This window comes from Nerophis ophidion, linkage group LG10 (genome assembly GCF_033978795.1).
Source record: "Nerophis ophidion isolate RoL-2023_Sa linkage group LG10, RoL_Noph_v1.0, whole genome shotgun sequence".
In the NCBI taxonomy this organism is placed as follows: domain Eukaryota; kingdom Metazoa; phylum Chordata; class Actinopteri; order Syngnathiformes; family Syngnathidae; genus Nerophis; species Nerophis ophidion.
This window is the reverse complement of record NC_084620.1, coordinates 14,550,775-14,574,774: the sequence shown is the minus strand read 5'-3', so window position 1 is coordinate 14,574,774 and position 24,000 is coordinate 14,550,775. Positions and strand designations below refer to the sequence as shown.

The 24,000-nt window shown below is 39.6% G+C and overlaps 1 protein-coding gene across 5 annotated transcripts in view; it reads right to left on the bottom strand.

Annotated features, from left to right (window-relative positions):
• Positions 1 to 24,000, bottom strand: part of LOC133560246 (phospholipid-transporting ATPase ABCA1-like) — a 277,208-nt gene that overhangs the window by 97,192 nt on the left and 156,016 nt on the right. For 4 of the 5 annotated variants that reach the window (XM_061912560.1, XM_061912562.1, XM_061912558.1 and 1 more), the window contains 11 exons: positions 20,684 to 20,906; positions 19,465 to 19,686; positions 15,391 to 15,595; positions 12,836 to 12,952; positions 11,667 to 11,838; positions 11,332 to 11,463; positions 11,119 to 11,258; positions 8,157 to 8,294; positions 7,656 to 7,870; positions 4,081 to 4,159; positions 2,451 to 2,653 (listed from right to left, as the gene is read on the bottom strand). In XM_061912560.1, coding sequence (XP_061768544.1) covers positions 2,451 to 2,653; positions 4,081 to 4,159; positions 7,656 to 7,870; positions 8,157 to 8,294; positions 11,119 to 11,258; positions 11,332 to 11,463; positions 11,667 to 11,838; positions 12,836 to 12,952; positions 15,391 to 15,595; positions 19,465 to 19,686; positions 20,684 to 20,906 — 1,846 coding nt within the window. The remainder of the gene's footprint in view (positions 1 to 2,450; positions 2,654 to 4,080; positions 4,160 to 7,655; positions 7,871 to 8,156; positions 8,295 to 11,118; positions 11,259 to 11,331; positions 11,464 to 11,666; positions 11,839 to 12,835; positions 12,953 to 15,390; positions 15,596 to 19,464; positions 19,687 to 20,683; positions 20,907 to 24,000) is intronic. The other variant, XM_061912559.1, reaches the window with a different exon arrangement.

The following is a 24,000-nucleotide window of genomic DNA, read 5'->3' as shown; positions in this document are numbered from 1 at the left end:
TTCAGTGACTATGCCCATCTGATCTTCATTCCATATCTGACCAGAAAGTTTGAAACTGTGTCCAGGCTTGATCTGGTGTAGGACCGCTACTTGTTTGACTCTCTGAAAGCTGCTACGAGAGCAAAGCGTGGCACTGGAATTCAGAGACGTGTGGTAGGTGATGCAGCCATTCGCAGGAACTGGCAAAACTTTCTTTGAGTTGACAGCAATAAGACTGAGTTGTTTGCCTTTCTCTCAGAGGCTCTGCTCAGATGGTTTGTGCAGGAGGATAAATGGCTTGTCATCACAAGTGACATGGAAGTCCTTAGCAAGCCACCTCTCCCAGATAGGACATCGATTGCTCCTTGCACGCATGAGGAAGCGGATAGTTGTATGTTATTGCACGTAGCCCATGCAGCAAGAAACGGCCACTACAAAATTGTGATTCAAACAGTTGATACTGATGTTGTGGTGCTGGCTGTGGCAGTGGCTCAGACTCCACGACCAGAGGATGAGCTTTGGTTGGCTTTCGGTACTGGTAAGAATTTTTGATATTTGGCAGCCCATGAAATTGCAGCAGGGCTCGGGCCCAAGAAAGCATGTGCACTACCAGTGTTCCAGGCATTGACGGGTTGTGACACTGTGTCAAGCTTTATTGGCCATGGGAAAAAGACTGCATGGGCTGTATGGTATGTGCTTCCAGAACTTACACATGCCCTGTTGAAAGTGTCTTCAGCCCCAGATGACATACCACAGGAGGTAAGGGCCACAATTGAGAGGTTTGTTATATTTGTCTATGACCGAACCAGCACATGTACAGAAATCAATACGGCAAGGAAGAAGTTATTTGCAAAGAGGCACAATGTGCAAACAATCCCCCTACCAAGGCTGGCCTAAAAGAGCATGTTAAGAGAGCTGTATACCAAGGGGGGCACGTGTGGGGTACAGTCCTGGTGTCAACACCAGAACTACCATCACCGTGCGAATGGGGCTGGTCAAAGTCACCTGAGGGGGACTATGAACCCTTCTGGACATGCCTACCAGATGCAGGCCAGTCAAGTTATGAACTTGTCTCAAGCAAATGCAAGAAGGGTTGTGTTGGGCAGTGTAAGTGCCAAAAATCCCACTTACAGTGCACAGCCCTTTGTGTCTGTGAAGGCGAGTGTGACTAGTCTTCCCTGTGATAGACCCTATGTTTCCCTTGCTTAACATGAGTATTTTGAGATAGAAAGAAGATTCTTAGAAATTCCAAAGTTCCCAATTCAAATTCTGCATCAAGATAAATGTATAATTAAACATAGAGATCATCCATATCAAACCAGTTAGCGGCCATTTTGAATTTTCTATGAAAATGTTCCACTATCCAAAAGACATTTACCAAGTAGTATGAATGGTAAGTAAGTCTGAAATATTATATTAAATCCATCATTCATAAGAAAACAGTTGTTGCTGGTGGACATTTTGAAAAATGGCTGCCATGGGCGCCATGTTGAAAATTCATGATGGCTCCACATCCAAATCTTTTGAGAATGCATTTGGCTATAAGTGTTCCAAATGTCATGCTTTTATCACAAAATGCACAATTCCTTTATATTTTGGAACTAAACACTTGTAATAATACAATGTTATCTCAATTTATGAGTGCTCCAATCATCCTAACCATGGAAATTTATCCATTAAACTATGAAAAAGCTGCCGATGGATGTGCCTGAGGTTTTTCGGTTTCTTCTGTCTCCTGCCTCTACAATCTGGACAATTGATCATCGCTCTAGGAACACAGACATGCATATCGCCATTGCATGTCGCCTCGTGTCAGCTCTGACGACCGGTTCATCACTCAAAGACATCTGTGTTCAAAATACACAACAATAACGATTCCCTTTCTTACATGACGGAGAAGCGTCCCGTATTCAAGAGACACCTGCAGAAATCAGATGCTGGAAAATATTACAATATTTCATGTGGGATCTGAGCTGAGGATGTCATTGTGGCTTGTGCAGCCTTTTGAGACACTTGGGATTAAGGCCTATATAAATAAACTTTGATTGATTGATTGATTCATAAAACTACTGTAGTTGTTTGCATTACATTGATGAGTTGGCGCCTTGTCCAGGCTGTACACTGCCTTCCGCTCGATTGTAGCTGAGATAGGCTCCCGTGACCCCAAAGGGAATAAGCGGTAGAAAATGGATTGATGGATGTATAGTATTGTATTGTATCTTTTCAAACAGCATTTCTTATCTAAAAGTTGTTTGTTTGTTTTTTTAAATAGATGTTACATGTAAAATGTGTGGTCTTTTTGGGTGTGGCCCAGCAATTATTATATTTATTTCAATTAATTTTAGTGGGTAGCGCTGATTTGAAATACGAGTGTTTTGAGTTACAAACTCGGTCGTGGAATCAATTGAGATTGTCAGTTGAAGTACCATTGTACATATACTATACATTTTTACAAGTATCATGTTCTGTACCTCCTCCAGTGTGGTGTCGGAGATGCCGTAGCTGGTCAAACCCAGGTCGGCCATGGCCAGGTCGAGCTCATGAAAGAGTCTGGCGAAGGAGCCGTCCTGGGCCCCAACGTAGGGCAGGATGTAGGTAATCTCCTGGCCAATGCATTCCAAGAACATTCCATTGGAGACGTGGCGGCGCACCAGCTGACCAAGCGCTGTCAAATCTGCCAAAAGAAGTCCTGACTTCAGTTACTGCTTTTTGAGGGTTTGAAGAGGTGGGGTTCATGGCTACTGGTTTTGCTTTGGTTTTCAGCAAATAAAAAAACTTAATCCTTTGGCCTTACTGACATGGTAATAAGATTTCCTGTCAGTGCGTTCAAAAAGTCTTAATTCGCATTTAACTTGCTTTAACTTTTTAGGGCATCTCAGAAAAAGCCTCCAATGTTGTCAGAGAATCTTTGGACGGAACAAGCCAAAGTTCGTATGATACAGAATTGTGCAATACTTTGTAGGCATCAAAAATATGCAGAAACATCCCCAATGTATTGAAATCAGATTAGATATGAGCCTTAAAATACAGTGTAATCATTTTTGAAGGCATCCAAAAAAACATCTACCGTATTTTTTGGACTTTAAGTCACAGTTTTTTTCATAGTTTGGCCGGAGGTGCGACATACTGTATACTTTGGAGCGATTTATGTGTGAAATTATTAACACATTACCGTAAAATATCAAATTATACTATGTATCTCATTCGCGGAAGAGACGAAGAAAATGTCAACAATCGTCACACACACGTCAGCAATATGCTACTGCAGTAGCTATTAAAATGGATCATTTCATCGTTGGCGGTAACTTATAAAAACTGAGAAACGCTGAAAAAGATTGGACCAAAAAGGAAATCTGCAGATTACAAGCTGGACATAGTGAAATATGCAGCAGAAAACGACAAGAGGAAGCGGCGTATACTTTTGGAGTTGGCAGAGTTGTTTAGAAGCGACATCGAGGAAGAAGATTTCATCGGATTTATCAATTAGGAGTGACAGATTGTTTGGTAAACGTATAGCATGTTCTTTATGTTATAGTTATTTGGATGACTCTTACCATAATATGTTACGTTAACATACCAGGCACATTCTCAGTTGGTTAGAACGTACACTTATTCATTCTGTTGTTCACTATTCTTTATTTATTTTACATTGCCTTTCAAATGTCTATTCTTGGTGTTGGATTTTATCAAATAAATTTCCCCCAAAAATGCAACTTGTACTCCAGTGCGACGTATAAATGTTTTTTCTTCTTCTTTATTATGCATTTTCGGCCGGTGCGACGTATACTCCGGAGTGATTTATAATCGAAAAATATGGTAAAATGCCTCAAATGTTGTGAAGTCTTATTCGAAATGGTACGGTGCTTAGAATACTTTGCAATATTTTTGGGACATTATAAAAAAAACATAGAAAAATACCTCTAATGTTGTGAAACCAGACGGGAACAAAGCAATAAAAAAAGGGGAATCGCAAACTTCAGACAAACTAATTAAGGTCAGATTGAAGGTAATAAACAATAAAACATGAAAAATGTCACCAATGTCGTGGAATCCAATATTTTTGGTTATATTTACAGTAGTGGACATTAATGAAGGCCCTACCTGAAGGCTCAGAGCTGTTCATTGTTTGACTTCTGATGTTGCCTTCTGTGCTGCATTGTTTGGAAGCGTGTTCCTGCTCCTGTGAATTAGAAAGAGTAGAGAAAGTACAAGTAGAGAGATGTTTGATAATATCGGACTGTGATATTATCGGCCGATAAATACTTCAAAATGTAACATCGAAAATGATCGGTATCTGTTTCAAAATGTTAAATATAAGACTTTTTAAAACGCTGCTGTATGGAGTGGTACACGGACGTTAGGAGAAGCACAGAGCAGTTGCGTCTCCCAGTCATACTTGCCAACCCTTACGTTTTTCCCGGGAGACTCCCGAATTTCAGTGCCCCTCCCGAAAATCTCCCGAGGCAACCATTCTCCCAAATTTCTCCTGATTTCCACCCAGACAACACTATTGGGGGCTTGCTTTAAAGGCACTGCCTTTGAGTCCTGGTCCAATCACATAATATCTACGGCTGTTCACACAAGTGAATGCACATTATACTTGGTCAAAAGCCATACAGGTCACGGGTGGCCGTATAAACAACTTTAACACTAAATATGCGCCGCACTGTGAACCCACACCAAACAAGAATGACAAACACATTTAAAAAATTGACATTCTATGAAAACAAAGACAATTATTTGAAAAGACAAGTGGAAGTGGTTCAGGACGTAGGTTAAACCCCACTGCCATCCCAGTCACTGCTGCTGCTGCGTCCTTGGGCAAGACATTTTGTCTCCAGTGACACCTACACCGGTGTGTACACATGTGAATTATTGTTTGGTGGCAAGATTTCAAAGCTGTGTTTCTGTAGTCTAGTAGGGATTTAACAGTAAAACAATTTTGGTATTGTGACTTAAAGGCCTACTGAAACCCACTACTACCCACCACGCAGTCTGATAGTTTATATATCAATGATGAAATATTAACATTGCAACACATGCCAAAACGGCCTTTTTAGTTGACTAAATTACAATTTTAAATTTCCCGGCAGTTTGGTCTTGAAAACGTCGTGTAATGATGACGTGTACGCAAGACGTCACGCGTTTTTAGGAAGTATGAGTGCTGCGCACACACACAGCTAAATGTCGTCTGCTTTAACAGCATAATTACACAGTATTTTGGAGATCTGTGTTGCTGAATCTTTTGCAATTTGTTCAATTAATATTGGAGAAGTCACAGTAGAAAGATGGAGTTGGGAAACTTTAGCCTTTAGCCACACAAACACACGGTGATTCCTTGTTTAAAATTCCCAGAGGTGAAACTTTACTATGGATCAGAGCGCGGTCAAGCAAACATGAATCCAGACAAATTGTCAACCAGCAAGTTTCGGTGAAAAAAAGTGTTTAAAAAGTCGCTTCTTACCGGAGAAAAGCTGAGCTTGTGCCGTCCATAAAGCTGCCGTCGACTTCCCTGAGACACTGCGCATCAAGACACCCGTGGACACACACCTCCGACTATCAGGTAATATTAAACTCACTAAAACACTAGCAAAACAATAGAAAGATAAGGGATTTCCCAGAATTATCCTAGTAAATGTGTTTAAAAACATCGGAATCCGTCCCAATGCAATCGCGTTTTTGTTTTTTTGAACTCGTTTTTTTTTTTTTTCTTTTTCTAGTCCGTCGCTATCAATATCCTCAAACAAGAATCTTTCATCCTCGCTCAAATTAATGGGGAAATTGTTGTTTTCTCGGTCCAAATAGCACTTTTTGTTGGAGGCTCCCATTAAAACTAATGTGAATATGTGAGGAGCCATCAAACATGTGACGTCATCGTCTGCGACTTCCGGTAGAGGCAGGGCTTTTCTCTTAGCACCGACAGTTGCAAACTTTATCGTGGATGTTCTCTACTAAATCCTTTCAGCAAAAATATGGCAGTATCGTGAAATGATCAAGTAAGACACATATAATGGACCTGCTATCCCCGTTTGAATAAGAAAATCTCATTCCAGTAGGCCTTTAAATTGTCATTATTATTGTGACATTTTTGAATGTGCTCCAAAAAAAAGTACATTAAAATCTTTTAACCGTGTTTTTTTTCTTTTTTGATTAAAAAAAACTATACTTAGCTTGTCAGAAAAAACGTTAAATATTATTAGATATTCTTAAGAGCAAAATTATTGTTGAGTGTTTGAATATGTTTATGTTCTTTCGTTTTATTTTGTAAAGATTTTAGAATGTTTCTTGTTGCACGTTTGGTTTGTGTGAAGTCATGCAGGTTCACTTCCTTCACTTTGGAGTTTTTCCATCATGATTACCATCAGCTATCAAAATCACTCCGTGTTAAGAGAGCAGAACCTGTAAGCTAAATGTGCACAATTGAACACCTTAGTTGAAACCTTTTTATACACGTTTAGAATGTGGTCTGACGTTTTTAATGGGGAAATACTTTAATACAGTATGTCTTGTATTCAATAATCAGTGTCAGCGCTCCGTTAGTTTATGAAAGTTTGGTTATAAATCATGGTTTTAATGATCTTTGTGATTTGTAATGTTAACATTGTTTTACCGCTACAGACTAGTCCATAGAAGCGATGGCTACAAAGGTAGCTTACCATTAGCAATACTATTATTAGTGAATCAAATGAAAAACATGGCCTCTCAGAGTAAAGCGCTTTGTGTGTCTCGAAAGGTGCCGTTTTAATTAAATCAATTATTGTAAAAAGTTGCAATCTTAAGACAATAAAGGCTTATTAATATTCATGTTTAAAAAAAATGGGGGATTTTTATGTGGCTGACAGCTTCATTATTTAACAGGAATATTACTTTAAGGAAAAACTGTTAAAAACTGTAATATTGCAAAAATAAAGTCTGCTTTCAAGAAGAAAGCAGCCATATTACAAGATTTAAAATATAAAATATATATATTAATTTGCAAGAACACCGGCAAATATTTAAATATAAATAGTTGTAATCTTATGTAAAGAAATGTTTATTTTAACTAAAAGGGGTGTTTTTATGAAACTAAAAGTCTGATTATAGAAAAAAGTCATAATTAAAATAAAATCTTTTTTGAAGAAAGAAACTGCCTAAAAACTTCAAGTTTGCAACAAACAAATTACATGTAACAAAATGTAATATATGCTAAGAAATATTTAAAGAGAAAATGTAATCTTATGGGAACGAAAGCCTAATGTTACATAAATAAAGCGGTAATGATGAAACATTATGTTGCAATTTTTTGTTGTTGTTGGAAAAACAAATGTGTAAATTAACATACCATCTTGAGAAAAACCCTGTATTGTGAAGCCCAGTGTTGTCGGTAATATTTCTACAACTACTGCGACTACAATTACTTACTTATTATTAGTACTAAAATTAGTGGTGATTTGACATGAATTATACTTTATTTTGAAAAAAAGGTTGGAAGATAGCAAGAACAAAGTTGGACCATTTTCGAGAAAGAAGTTGTAATGTACAGTAACCGTCACATTTTGGAGAAAAATTACAATATTGATATCGTACATAAATATGTTTTTGAGAATAAAATCGCAATGAACAAATTTAGGCCAAAGTTTTCTAATATTTAAAACAGCGCATTGCAACTGGTGTCACGATTCAAGTGTCACTTGTACCTTTTTGGCCTGACCATGAAGGGTGCCGCCTCGCTGGGCACTCATCTTGCCCGGAGCGCCACGGACTAGCGTGAGGTAGTACCCGCTGCCAAAGCATTTCTTCAGGAAGAGAGACGAGCCGCAGCAGCGCATCTTGCCGTGGGAGATGATGGCGATACGGTCACCTAAGATGTCCGCCTCGTCCATGTGGTGTGTGGACAGGATGATGGTGCGACCTATTATAATAACAACATTAATAAGAGGAATAAACAGCATATACAGCTTCTTGACTACACCATAAGGCCTTAAATTTTAAATACATTTTTATGGCCTGATTGCTTAATTAAAGAAAACAACAACATCAAAAACTACAAGTCAATAGTATTTTTTTTATTTTAGAAATTGAAATTTTTTAGTTGTAGTAGTTATTGAGATGAGTTCCTCTGCTCCATGATGTTCTTTTCTAGGATCTTCCAGGTAGTGTTGAGACTTCAAAGCCAAAAGTTAGAAGTGATGTCATACCTGGTTTGTACTTCAGCAGCAGCTCCCAGATCCCCCTGCGGGCATAGGGGTCCACCCCTGCTGTGGGTTCATCTAAAATTACTATTTTTGAGCCGCCAACGAACGCTATAGCCACTGAAAGCTTCCTCTGCATGCCACCTAAAAAGGACAGAAAGAAGGTTTTTTGGTTGGGTTATTTCATTGCTAATTTGTCAGTAATCTCTTCAAAATTAAGCAGGACACATACAGTATATTTAGAATACACATAGCATACAATGCTTTGTTTTTGCTCCTCCTGCTAGTTATAGATGGCAAACACCACTTTGCATGATATGAATAATCAGAGTGGTACAAAATAATACGCAAAATTCATGCTAGCAGCACACTAACAAATCTACAAGCACACTTACCAAAGGTAGACGTGTCATTAATTACAATTAATGTGACCGATCGTCCCACCTGTTAATGATATACATCGCCACAGACAATTGAAATAACCAAAACGACGAAATAATCCACAAAGTCAATGGCAGCAGTTTGCTAGCTAATATACAAGGACACCTTACACATGGTAGATGTAACGTATAATGAGTGTATCTGTTCCTCCAGATGGTTAGCAATGATAAACTTACCATGCATGATAAAAATACACACAACAACCAAAATAATCCACACAATCAATGGCAGCAAGAGGCGAGCTAATGCACAAGCACACTTACAAAAATGTGTCGTATAAATTTTGGGAAAGTTCCACCTGCCCGTTATTTACTACAGTATATCTACCACATTGCATGATAGAAATAAACAGAATGATGTAAAGTAACTCCCATAATCATTGCCAGCAGCACGCTATATGACATGATTAATGTGACCACTCCTACCTTCTGCTAAAAATAAAATCCACCTTACATGATAGAAATAACCAGAACAATGCAGAATAATCCCCAAGTTCAATGCCAGCAGCGAGCCATTTAATTTACAAGGACATCTTACGTAAGGTAAATATGCCTGATAATCAATGCAACTGTCCCTCCAGTTGGTTAATAACGCCACATTTCACGATAGAAATGAATACAACAAAAACAATCAACAAAATCAATGGCTGTAGGAGGCCAGTCAATGCACAAGCACACTTACATCGTACTGTCGTATAATTATAACCATACTTGCCAACCTTGAGACCTCCGATTTCGTGGGGGGGGTCTGGGCATGGTTGGGGCGGGGGCGTGGTTAAGAGGGGAAGAGTATATTTATATCTACAATTCACCAACTCGAGTATTTCATATATATATGAAATACTGGACTTTCAGTTAATTTTAGCTATATATATTTATTATATTATTATATATATAAATAAAAGAAATAGTTGAATTTCAGATGGCACCTATCAAATACACAGTAATAAAAACACAGTTGTTCTACTAACTGTACTGTGCTTGCTGGTTACTAAAAAAACAACAACAACACTTACCTTTCACTATTTGAGTAACCTTTGTTCTGCCATTTATTTCTTCATTTTGCTCGTCGACGGTGTAATATATTGGGTTGGAGTCAATAACCAGGCGAGGTGATGTGGGCTTCAGAACAGACTCCCTCACTTGCCGTCAGGTGCCCAACACCACGTAAATCGTTGGCCAATCAAATGCAACCCCATAACGCTATAGCCAACATTCACCAGGATATGGCAACAGACAACATAGAATCGCTCTATTACAGACGGCTTCGCCATGGCTGTAACTTCCTCGTTCTTCTGCTTTGTCTCCTTGTGTCTGCAGTTTTTTTATTAAAATCCGTAGATGTTGTAACGTGATTGGGCAGGCAAGCTGTTTATATAGTGGGAAAGCAGACGTGAAAACAGGCTGTCCCCACTCAGGTCGCATAGAGCTGGAGGAGGCGTGGCCTCAAGTTCCGGCTGAATTTCGGGAGATTTTCGTGAGAAAACTTCTTCCGGGAGGTTTTCGGGAGCGGCGCTGAATTTCGGGAGTCTCCCGGAAAATCCGGGAGGGTTGGCAAGTGTGATTATAACTGCCGGTAATGTACTATAACTACCACCTTTTATGATGAAAATAGAATGACAACAAATAATCCACACAATCACTGCCAGCAGTATGCTAGCTAAAGTACAAGCACACCTACACAAGTTCGACGTGTCGTAAATTTATGTGACCTATTATCCCACTAATTATTAATAATAACAGCCATTTTACATGTGAGAAAGAAATAGAACGATGCAAAAATAATACACTAAATCCATTGCAGCAGTATGGTAGCTAATGCAAAAGTGCACTTACGTAGACATGCGGTGAACTTAATCTGACAGCTCTTACTACCCGTTATTTACTATCACTAATAATAATAATAATAATAATGGATTAGATTTGTATCGCGCTTTTTTATTGTTAGATACTCAAAGCGCTCACGGAGAAGTGGGAACCCATCATTCATTCACACCTGGTGGTGGTAAGCTACATCAGTAGCCACAGCTGCCCTGGGGTAGACTGACGGAAGCGTGGCTGCCAGTTTGCGCCTACGGCCCCTCCGACCACCACCAATCATTCATTCATCATTCATTCACCAGTGTGAGCGGCACCGGGGGCAAGGGTGAAGTGTCCTGCCCAAGGACACAACGGCAGCGCTTTGGATGTCAGTAGGTGGGAAGCGAACCTGCAACCCTCAAGTTTCTGGCACGGCCGCTCTACCCACTACGCCATGCTGCCCTTACCACCTTGTATGATACAAATAAACAGAATGACGCACAATAATCCACACAACCAGTACCAGCTGTACGCTAGCTAATGTGCAAGCACATGTATGTTTGATGCAACCTCTCCCTCCCCTGGTAAATAATGATAACCACCACTTCTTATGATAGAGATAAATATAACAACGCAACATAATCTACACAATCAATACCACCAGTATGCTAATACACAAGATAAAGGTGTAATTCATCCTTCCTGCCAGTTATTTGTGTTAACCACACCTGACAGGTTCTTGGAGAGATCCTTGCGCTTGTGCTGCAAGCCGACGTCCGTGATCATCTGGTCCATCTCCACTTTCACCTCAGCGGCGCTCCGTCCCTTCAGTCGGGCGTAGAAGTATATATGCTCTTCCACTGTTAGTCTGTAATTACCGTATTTAATTATTTATAGTGTGGACATGCAGGTACAGAGCACCTTTGACTGGATTGGCCTACTCATTATATAAGACGTTGTGTTGAGGACACATTCCCAAGTATTTGCGGATGCTGTCTACGTCAGTGTGGATGTCGTAGCCGTTGATGAGGGCCGTACCAGATGTAGGTGGGAAGAGTCCTGTGAGAATGGACCTGCACACATACTGCATTTTTACATAAGGTGCAACTCAAATGCAATTAATTAAATGTACTTTAATTTCAAAAGATGATTTGTGTGTATGTGTGTGTGTGTGTGTGTGTGTGTGCGCGTGTGTGTGTGTGTGTGTGTGTGTGTGTGTGTGTGTGTGTGTGTGTGTGTGTATAAGTTGTGATGTAAAATCCATACTACAACTTGCATCGTTGTGGTTTTTCCGGCACCGTTGTGGCCCAGGAATGAAGTGATGTGGTTCTCGTAGAAGTCCACGCTTAGCCCGTCCACGGCCAACTTCTTTCCAGTCTTGTAGATTTTCACCAGGTTGCGCACTGACACCCCGGCTTTCAATGTGGGGTCGGCTTTTTCTAGATATTCTATCAACAAAAAAAATAACACAACAATAACAAAAACATTTTCATACAGTGGTGTAGTATCAAATGATGGTACCTGGAGCAGGTCAATCTTACAACAATGTATGGAGATAAGGTAAGAAACGTACAATAATTAAGTTGTACATTCATTATTAACATTGCACTGTAGTTGGTTTTTGTCTTTTTCTAAAACGGTAGTTCTAGAGGGCCGCAAAAAATATTTCTCAGCAGTGGTCCGTGTGGGTCGCATCACTACTTGACGATATCAAACAAATAGAAACATTTTGGAGCTAAAGTCATTGAAAAGTTTCTTCAGCGACAAAAAATATGACCCAAGTGGTGAAGCTGTATCTTATTGTGCACTTTAATTTTAGCATTAATTTAGTTCAAATGTATTCATTTTAAAACTGAGTAATTGCATCTAAATGCCCTTTGTTTTGCAGTATATATGATTAGTACTTACTTACCTAGTACCTAAGCCTTGATAACAATCGTTGCGATTAACACATGATTTCCTATTATTTGATAAGGTGTATCCAGTTAAACTGTAAGTAATGTGGATAGAATTATTGAATATGATTAAATTCAAGAGTAAGATTTCTATTCCAGTCTTAATATTTGAGCGGGTCCTGGGCCCTTTTGTAGTGAAAAAGTTGGGTCCTGACATTGAAAAGGTTAAGAACCCCTGCGCGGCGCCACTAGCCTTGTATTTTGCTAACGTAACGTCTCCACTTTTTAAACAAATTTGCATCACATTGAGTATCTCTTTAAAAATAAACTTCCCTCTTCTTTGAAATAGAGTGTAAAAACACTAATTCTTGCTAGAAATGAGTGGGAGATAAAAATATCCTGAATGCTAATTAGAAGCTTCCATCCATTAATGTGTTTTTCTCACCTGACGTGACGATGAGGAGGAAGGTGCGACACAATTAACCTTAGATCAAACATCCTGTACCCGAAACACTGCACTGTATGTGTGAGAGTGTCTGTCTGTGTGTACCATTATTCAAGTTCACTTCTTTCCGCAGGTCATCTTTGATGGAGGCCAAGGTCGTCCTCCCACACCAGTATGATGCAGTAAAAGGGAAGTACCACACCTTCGGGATCCCATATTGGCCTAGGGGAAAATGTGTAATAATGATAAGACAAAAATAATTGTATTGCAAATCAACTGCGTTAGGTTAGGTTATAGCTGGGTTAAAATCACATGACCTAGAGGCACACCCAGGCACTTACAGGTTTCAGGCGATGGTCTAAGCCCCTTTAGGCTATTGTTTATTTACCTGTATCCTTGCAAATTTAGGTTTATTTTGAAAGGTTTAGAGGCAAATATAAAAGCGATCATGAAAAAAATATTTTGACTAGGACAGAGTGGACTTATACACTCTTCAGAAAAATATGTTTTTTAAGATATAAACCATTTATCATCACCAAGAGGTTACCTCTACCTCACTTCACTTCACTTGACACGTATGGTATTTAGAGAAGGAAAGATTAAAGGCGCGTCATGTCTTCACATCAAGAGGGCTCCACAAATTAAACAGTAATCCGTGAAAGACAAACTTGGACTTATTCCTGCATGGAGAATGTTATTTGATTGATGAGTGGGTTGCTGCTGTGATCATGACGCTAATGAGAAAAAGGATACGCTTGTTTGGAATTGATTTTCTGCTACAAATATAAGTCTTATCTACAATTCATTTCTGCAGTTGTTTTTATGGTGTCAAGTTCATATTTTGTCTCATTATTTAGTAGTATATGTCCCTGTTGTTCAGCAATGTTTGCTAGCGATATCAAGATTCAGTATTTGCTGTACAGCCTACAAAGGATTTATTCATCTCGTAATAATACTATTTAGGATATTTTCTTGGTTCAAACAAATAACAATGATGCTATAAAGTTGTCATCCGTGTCGAATAAAACACGTGGCTTTCCTGCCCAACAACATCTGAGCTTTTAATATGTTGGATTGGAACAACAATCACAATATTTATTCCTAGGACTTAACATGACAGGTTATTTGTACAATCATGTATTCATAGTTATATTTAGGCACAGCAACCACAAAAGAACACAAACTAATGAGATCTCTCGTCCTTTTTTAAAACTTTTAGTTCTGCTCTCTAACACCACAAATATAGTAGAAAATAATTTGGATTGCATAACAGAAAGTTTCTCAAACAAACCATATGTTCAAACCAACATTTTACAAAGTGATTGCTGCAGACACAAGCGGCCCCATTGTATTCCAAAATATGATAAAACCGATATTTTTAAGAGCCATTTCCTTCTACGCACTTTAGTTTTTTCCTGACTTTATTACCTTTATGAGCCACTTCTTTCGGGACTCTATGAAAGCTATTTCCTATCTCTCTAGTTGAACAATTGGAACACCCAAGAACAGAAGAGCAATACGACTTTTCTGCTCAAACTCTACACTCGCTTTCACCTATTTTAATGCAACACTCAGGCTGCTTGACTATTAAATGAAATAAGCCACAAAAAACAAAAACGGACGTGACGTCATATGCAAACCTCCTATACAGTGCAAACTAAAGGAATGAGCAGAATAACTGTTTTTACATATTAAAAGAAATAGTCACAATGTGCAGTAGACAAAAAGTTGTAAGTGTTAACTATATGGCAGTATCACAATGGAATAAAATGCTAATATTGCTAGTTGCTAGCATGGTAACAGCTAAAGTGTTGGCAACCTGCATGGATCCAGTGTGTTGACATAGGAATGACAAATATTTATTTATCTATTAAATCATCTTTCGTTAGTTTGAGGTGCTGTTAAAATATTTGGTTTGAAAAATTTAAGTAATGTGGTATCTGCAGTACAATGTCCCAAGTATTTCAAACATGGTAAAATTCCAAGAAAATAGAAATGCTAATATCGATGATAACTAGCAATGCCAACATATAAGGCAGATTCTATTACCCATGAGATACATTACAGTACTACTTTGCTAACACTTAATAAGGTCAATAAAGAGCTTGAAAATGTAACTGACAGTAAGAGCAAGCTTCTTTTCATATGTTTTCGCCAGTTCCAGGCCCTAAATGGCTGTCAAAGTGGACCAACTTGTCGGATTACATCCTCAGACAAATGCATGATTTTTGATCTACAATAAACTTCCAAGGAGCAGGGAAGCGAGGAAACAGCAGACCACTTGATGATGTAAACATATGGACACACAGTAGTGATCACTTCGCTGCTATAAGTAGTTTGTCTGCGTTAGGGCTTATAATAACATCATTAATACCTGGTTAATATTCAAGTCACGAAAAGTAAATGGAGTATTGTTGGTGTTATCGATTGGATTTTATGTGCAGAATAGAGGACACCCCCCAGCCATTGGCTCCACCGTAAAACTGACTTTTAATATTTACGTTTTGATATTAAGAATACTTTTTTTTTTTAATCCATTCGTCATCTTGTCTTTCATAATGATGGTGGACGATAGGCAAAAATGGCAAAGAACGTGCAATTTCCCTTAAATGGACAGGTGTTAAAAATCTAAATCTCAATGCAAGTAGCAGCCAACAAACCTGGGAAGACGTTCTCGATGTACCACGTGAGCGTCCAGTAGAGGGCGGCGTCCAACAGCATCATGACAATGGACACGATGAAGGTGTAGCGCTCGCCGTCCTCAGGGCTCTGTCCCACGTTGTACCACTGGATGCCAATGCCTTGCTCCTCATACTTGGAGAAGTTCTCACAGCCGAAGCCGAAAGCCACGCAGGACAATAAACTCTACAACAATAAGTTGTTAGCATCTTGTTTAATGCCTGTGTTGCATTCAGAAACAGCCATACAGTATAATAAAGTGATTCAGCATATGGATCGAAAACAAGTCATAAATTCAGTATGGAGGAAACATTAGCCGGCTATCACTCTGCATCACCAGCTGCTAGCATCACGCCTCATTTCCTCGCAGTGTTGGTACTCAGAAAGAAACATTTCCTGAGGCTTCCCAGCCTAACTATCATAGATTCTGGTGGTCTCCTGGTTTTGGATGGTTTCACTGATTATTACTCTCAATAGGCTTTGGCTTTACAGCTTTTGACACCATCTTGGGAACATACCTATATTCTTTTATCATTCTTTTAGTTTTTATTATCCTATACAGGCATACGTAATATATTTAGGGGTGTTCACAGGGACCACATAAAGTAACATCCGACTTTGTTTACTCAAAAGGTGTGAAATAAAGGGAAATGACAAAGACAAGCAGTAATGGATGGATGCATGGATGGATGGTCAAAACTGTTAAGAGTCACCCGACTTCCACTCGCCGTTAAAAAATACAATTCTCCTACTGAGAAAATTATCTTAAAATTTTAAACAAACTAAATCGTAGTGATATATGTGATGAAGTAAATAATAACCGTATTTTCCTGATCACAGGGCGCACCGGGTTATTAGACACACTGCCGATGAATGGTCTATTCTTTTTTTCATATATTAGGCGCACCGGATTAGAGGGCGCATTAAAGGCCTCCTGAAATGAGATTTTCTTATTCAAACGGGGATAGCAGGTCCATTCTATGTGTCATACTTGATCATTTCGCGATATTGCCATATTTTTGCTGAAAGGATTTAGTAGAGAACATCGATGATAAAGTTCGCAACTTTTGGTCACTAATAAAAAAGCCTTGCCTTTACCGGAAGTCGCAGACGATGACGTCACAAGGGTGAGGGCTCCTCACGTCCTAACATTGTTTATAATGGGAGCCTCCCGCAGCAAGAGCTATTCGGACCAAGAAAACAACAATGGCCCCAATAATTTGAGCGAGGATGAAAGATTTGTGGATGATGATATTGATAGCGAAGGACTAGAAAAAAATAAAAAAAATTAAAATAGTTTAAAAAAAAAAGGCGATTGCATTGGGACGGATTCAGATGTTTTTAGACACATTTACTAGGATCATTCTGGGAAATCCCTTATCTTTCTATTGTGTTGCTAGTGTTTTAGTGAGATTAAATAGTACCTGATAGTCAGAGGGGTGTGTCCACGGGTGTTTTGACGCCAGTCTCTGAGGGAAGTCGACGGCAGCTGCATGGACGGCGCAAGCTGAGCTGATCTCCGGTAAGAAGCGACTTTTTACCACAATTTTCTCACCGAAACCTGCCGGTTGACAAGTGGTCGGGAACCATGTTCGCTTGACCGCTCTGATCCATAGTAAAGCTTCACCTCCGGCAATTTTAACAAGGAAACACCGTGTGTTTGTGTGGCTAAAGGCTAAAGCTTCCCACCTCCAACTTTGTACTTTGACTTCTCCATTTTTAATTGAACAAAATGCAAAAGATTCAGCAACACAAATGTCCAGAATACTGTGTAATTGCGCGATGAAAAGAGACGACTTTTAGCTGCAAATGGTGCTACGCTAATATGTCCTCTACAGTCCGTGACGTCACGTGCACGCGTCATTATTCTGCGACGTTTTCAATAAGAAAATCCGCGGGAAATTTAAAATTGTAATTTAGTAAACTAAACCGGCCGTATTGGCATGTGTTGCAATGTTAATATTTCATCATTGATATATAAACCATCAGACTGCATGGTCGGTAGTAGTGGGTTTCAGTAGGCCTTTAAAAGGAGCCGTATTATTCTTATTTTTTTCTAAATTGAAAAAACTTACTTGTGATCTACATAACATAATGGTGGTTCTTTGGTCAAAATGTCGCATAGATTATGTTTTACAGATCATTTTGTGTCCCGTGAAAAACCGTCCGACCGGAACTCTCATAACTAAAGTTCCTTAGGTAATAATGTAAACTCACCAAGCCGGTATGTTTTAGCGCTTTCATGGCGAGTTTACTGAGAGATACAAGTAAGAACTTTATTAGAACTGGTAACAGCGGAGGATGAATGTCACATAACAGGAAGATGGAGAAAAAAATCATCGACTATGGTGTCGGCGCGGACGCGCGCAATTTTTCTGGATGTATGCAGATCCCAAATACACATCAGCAAGTACAAGAAGGTAAGAAAAGTTGTTTTTGCATAATATCGCGAAACAAAACACTAGATAATATGTTTACCCTTATACACACACCATAATAATACTCGTATGTTTAAAAGGCTTCACGGCGGAAGAGGGGTTAGTACGTCTGCCTCACAATAAGAAGTTCCTGCAGTCCTGGGTTCAAATCCAGGCTCGGGTTCTTTCTGTGTGGAGTTTGCATCTTCTCCCCGTGAATGCGTGGGTTCCCTCCGGGTACTCCGGCTTCCTCCCACTTCCAAAGACATGCACCTGGGGATAGGTTGATTGGCAACACTAAATTGGCCCTAGTGTGTGAATGTGAGTGTGAATGTTGTCTGTTTATCTGTGTTGGCCCTGCGATGAGGTGGCGACTTGTCCAGGGTGTACCCCGCCTTCCGCCCGATTGTAGCTGAGATAGGCGGCAGCGCCCCCCGCGACCCCAAAAAGGGAATAAGCGGTAGAAAATGGATGGATGGATGGATGTTTAAAAGGCCGACAATCCTTCAAGCGGTGCGGCTTCATATCTTATCAAAGTCGTACAAAAACATTTTGAAAGATTTTTGAGCGTGTGTAATGTTCTATATTTTCAATGGAACATTTTAAATGTTGGTGTTGTTTACTTGAGACCCATCATAGTGCAGTCTACACATATCTCTTATGTTGGACTGCCATCTACTGGTCACACTTATCATTACACCATGTACCAAATAAAATAGCTTCAAGGTGGGTGCGCTCAACCAAAATAATTGCTTAAATTAGGCGCACCTGGTTGTAAAGCGCACTGTCGAGTTTTGAGGAAAAAAACGTTTTTTAAGCGTGACTTATAGTCCAGAAAATACGGTAAACAAAAATCTTGTTTTCACTTATTTCAGTTACGATGGCGGAAATCGAGATAGCCACATCCACGAAAGCTATTTTTGCGCTTGCCTTGTCTGAATACAAACAACTTATGGGAAATTATGCCCTCTTTCTGCAACCGTCAAAAAAGAGAAAACACAGACGCTATTGCTAGTGACTTACAGAATATATACCACATTAAATTAACATAGTTTACACTACAGTGACCTTACTATATATAGACGTACATATAACATGTAACAATACATTGTTTATGGCTGATTTACTGTGACTAAAACTCATCAGAAATGCTCATAACGAATAATGTAGAACCAGACATCACTGCATCTAGAGCAGCCATATATAATACAAACTCAGGGGTGGTGAGAATGTTCTGACTTTCCGAGTCGGAAATCCAACCAAGAAGGGCGTTCCAGAAGAAATTCCGATGAGGAACTCAGAAATTCCGACTTCCCAGTACAAATGCAACGCTTGCAAGTAGGCGTTCGCATTAATTTCCGTCTTAATAACTAATGGGGAAAATATCACGAAAACACAACAAAAAGAGTGGAGATCTATGTATTTTGTAAGAAAAATGGTCACCCCTGTGGTCATGTAACACAAACCCTAGCGACAGTGCAGATTGAAAAAGCAGTATGTCTCTGCCTGCGAAAAGGACATCAAACGGACAAATGATTGTTGCAGCATCACAAAAGGTCAGACAAGAAAGGATTGAACGTTGATCAGAGGTTTGTCTTCCACTGCCAAACATCTTAAAGTTAGATTCCGAGAACTTACCGCGGCAACCTTAACCCAGAAACTGAGTACGTCCCTCCAGGCGTAGCAGAGGACATGTGGCAGGTAGAGGACAAAGTAGATGAGACCGCCACAAGCCGCCGCCAGGTTGGCCTTGGAGAAGAAGACGCTAATAAAGAAGCACTGGGTGATGGTGGCGAGGCAGAAAACCAGCAGGAAGACGAAGATGACCGTGGGATCGCTATACTGGAGCACTTTACCATACTGTGTACAAAGAAGACACAATTGAGGGTACAGACAACAACATGGACAATTTAAGAAAGATTTCCAAGCAAACAAGATTAGAATCGTTTTTACATTAGATTGGAGGAGGACCCTACCCCAAACTTTAGGTAGTTCAAATTGCTAAAAATGTTAATGATAAATGTTGCAGTCCTGGCTTTACCCTGTTCCAGTGTGATACGAGGATCAGTGTTGGTCAAATTGAATCATACCAATTTTTGTTGGTTCAAATTATCTTGGTGAAAATGAAGGCTAGAAAACTTACTGAGCATTGGATACTTCAAAGGGGCAGATCATGCTTTTTTTCTACATTTAAAACACATCCTTGTGGTCTACATAACATGTAATGGTGGCTGATTGGTGAGAAGTTTTCATCGATTTTGATTACCTATTTTTAACCCATTGTTTTGCTCCCTTTTAAAATGTTTTGTTTTGTATGGCGGACTTATTAAATGCATATGAAGCTCTCCTTAACACGCCCCCTCGCAACATCTCAGATGGAATAGCAAGATCAGCGGCTCACCGTGATCTGTTGTTAGCACCAAGGAACGTACAGGTCTGGAACTTTACCTTAGCTAAGGTTGAACAGGCAAGAAAGTTGATTTTCATTAAATAAGGCCCTTTAAAAGTGCCAACAACAGCGGTAAATCGTTTTTACTCTTTGTTTTACCCTGTCTCGGAGCGATGGAACCATCAGGGTTGGAAAATAGCTAAATGAAGTCTACTTTTGTCCTTCAAAAGTTTCTAAAATTAAAGTTAGGAATCTTACCCGGACACTAGAGACGAAAATCATACAGCAAAATGATGCCTATTCCTGTTGGTTAGAAGTCTCCAAAATGAAGTACAGGACTCTTACCCCAGCCAAATCGGTTTTACCCTGTTACAGAGTGACATAAGACTCAGGGTATGGTGGGTTGTTCAAAACTCTCTAAAATCAGATAGGATCCTCCTCAAATGATTTATTAATCAACAGGATCACCTTAAGTACAAGCGCTAGGAGCATAGAGCTGAAGGCCAATGGTAGCGCACCAGACACAGCCCAGCTCAGCCAATAGATGGCACTCCTCATGCCCATGATTCGCACCGTCTCCTTTAGTCGGGATTCCTTCTCAGCCACGATACCCTTAATGATCATGGCCACCGAGTAGATCCATGCTAGCGTCATGTACAAGGGGAGGGAGCGGGCCAGAGCCCGCAGGAACCTGTAGGAGGGGCGGCAATAAGGAGCCATACTAAAACCAAAACGGAAACGCAATTTATACCATTTCAAAGTAGCAAAAAAAAGGAATTCAATCTCTGCGTCCTTGTTTGGATAGTCTATAAGTTAGGACAAGGATGAAAGCATTTAGGTGGATGCAACCTTCATTTTCCATAAGTACCCTATTGTGTTGCACATGTCAATTAATTGTTCTTTTGGAAATTCCAAGCAACGATTCTCCATCTCTATCATTTCCAAACTTTGCTTATTTTAGAACTACATTGTTGAGAGCCTTCTTTTACGGGACAATCACTTTTAGTACACTAATGCCTAGTTTTCCAAGAATCAACTTACATTTTATTTTATTTTTGTTCTTCCAGTTTCCAAGGGCGGCTGGTCTTAATGCTACCTTCGGAGCAACCACTCTTGTTTTGTTTTTGGTGGATTGGGTTTAGTAGCAGTCACGGTAGTCTGAACAGAGTGAAGATAACTGTGTAGATCCTGTTCCGGTCGTTGGGTTTATTGTCCTGTGAACCTTATCTGCAAATCTGTACAAGACAGCATACGGTACCTGACAGAGTAACAGAAACTGTCTTGGGTGTTGTCTTCTTGGGACGCCCACATAGCAGCCTGTCTATAACATCCCTTGTTGTATGGAACTTAGCCTTCAGTTTAAAGACGGTGCTAGTGCTCACTTCAAACAATGCCGCAACTTGGTTTTGTAAAACACCAAGTTGAAGTTTTGTAAAACACCAGCCTGCGGTTTCCCTATTGCAGATTGGTCAAACATGACATGCCAATTCTTAGAGCAGAAACTTACTAATCACTGTAACAGGTCTCATTTCCATAAGTGCAAGGGTACCGAAAACATAAAACAAGAGCCAATAGCAACAACAAAATAATCTGTTTTGCACTGGGAGAGAAGATTCAAATTTTTTTTCATGTGCAGAACCTATTAACTCAGCTATGCTCATCCCAGAAATGCATGATCCTTACAAATGTGGTACTTTATAAAATGTTAATAGACGGCATACAGTTTATTGCCAGGAAGCATAGTTATAAAACAATTCCACAACTATTTTTTAAATAAAATAACCATGGGTGCAATATTGAAGATATGAGTGAATGAATTATATTTTTATACAGCGCTTTTTCTCTAGTGACTCAAAGCGCTTTACATTGTGAAACCCAATATCTAAGTTACATTTAAACCAGTGAGGGTGGCATTAGGAGCAGGTGGGTAAATTGTCTTGCCCAAGGACACAAGATTCAGACCTGACCTGCATCGGAATTGGGCCAGCCACATGGGAGGATAATGTTTGTTTTTAATGCTTCCTTAGTTAAAACTAACTATTCCTCTAATCTTATTTGCCTCAACAAAAACAATCCTAATTTTTCGTTTAACACCGTTGCATCGCTAATGTAACCAGGGTTTTCTCCCAGTAGCTCCACCCTCACGACTGATAACTTTATCCAAATCTTCACTAAAAAAATGAGCTCCTTAGAACAGAGATTAAAAACACTATGTACCAGCTCTAGCTGGGTTCCCTAAACATAGACAGGAATATATGCATTACTGCAAATGCTTTCCAAAATAATCTTTCTCGTTTTGAAAAAGTAAAATCGATTCTGTCGCACCTACCTAAAAAAATGTTGCACAACAGCTAATACTCTGCATTCAACAATCTTTGTGCACCCTTTTACTCGCAAAAATGACTAATGATCTATTGCTAACTATGAATGCTGATGCGTCATCCATGTTGCTGCTACTTGATCTCAGCGCTGCTTTCGATACCGTTGATCATAACTTTCTATTAGAACGCATCAAATCACGTGTCGCTATGTCAGACTTACCTTTTTCTTTGATTAACTCCGATCTCACTGAAAGGATGCACTATGTATCCCATGATAACATGACCTCAGAGTATGTTAAGGTAACGTGCGGAGTCCAACGGGGTTCGATGCTTGGCCATGCACTCTTATGCACTGTTATGCTGATGACACACAACTCTGCATGCCCCTAAAGCTGACTAACACACCAAATTGTAGTCATCTGGAGGCCTTTCTTAATGATATTAAACAATGGAGATCTGGAAACTTCCTGCATCTTAACGCTAACAAAATAGAAATGTTGGTTATCTATCCTGCTAGATTCAGGTACTTGTTTAAGGAAACCACATTGAAATTCGATAATAAAACAATAATACAAAGCGACTGGTTGAGGAATATTGGTATCATGTTTGACCTAAGTCGCTTGTTTGAGTCACACATTAAGAGTGTTACTAAAACAGTCTTCCTAAATATCCGTAATGTCGCAGAATAACCCATTATGTCAGTCAGTAAAGCTGAGATCATTATTTATGCGTTCGTTAAGACTCGTCTCTATTACTGTAATGTATTATTTCTGGGTCTTTCCATTTCCAGCATTACAGTTGGTTCAGACTTTTGACCAGGACAAGACAGTTTGATCATATTACGCCAATATTACGCCGGGGCAAGTCAGGTGTGATTCTAATGTTTTATTACTTACATACAAAATAAAAAACGGTCTAGCACCATCTTGCATTGCTAATTGTATTGTACCCTACGTTCCATCCACGAACCTAGATTTCAAGAATGCTGGCTAATTAGTGATTCCCAGACCCCAGAAACGTCTGCAGGCTCTAGAGCGTTTTCTATTCGGGGCCCAGTACTCTGGAATGCCCTACCGGCAACAGTTAGGGATACTACCTCAGTAAAAGCATTTAAGTACCACCTTAAAACCACCTTAAAACTCATCTATATACTTTAGCTTTTAAATAGATTATGTTTTAAATCAGTTGACCTGCCCCTTCTCTCTCTCTTTTCCCTCTCTCATGCAAGGAGATGTTACCAGATGGCCACGTATATACCCTGGTGAGATACCAGTCTGGAGGAGGTGATTCCTGTTCTAAATCTTGACCTAGTGTGGACCACTCCTCTATGACCTGGATGGACACCTCCTATGACCCTCTGCTTCCCCCCAATGGACTGGACTTTCATATTATCATTAATGATGTCAATGTGGTTTGTGCAGTCCTTCAAGGAACCTGTGGTCAAGGGATAAATAAATTAACTTT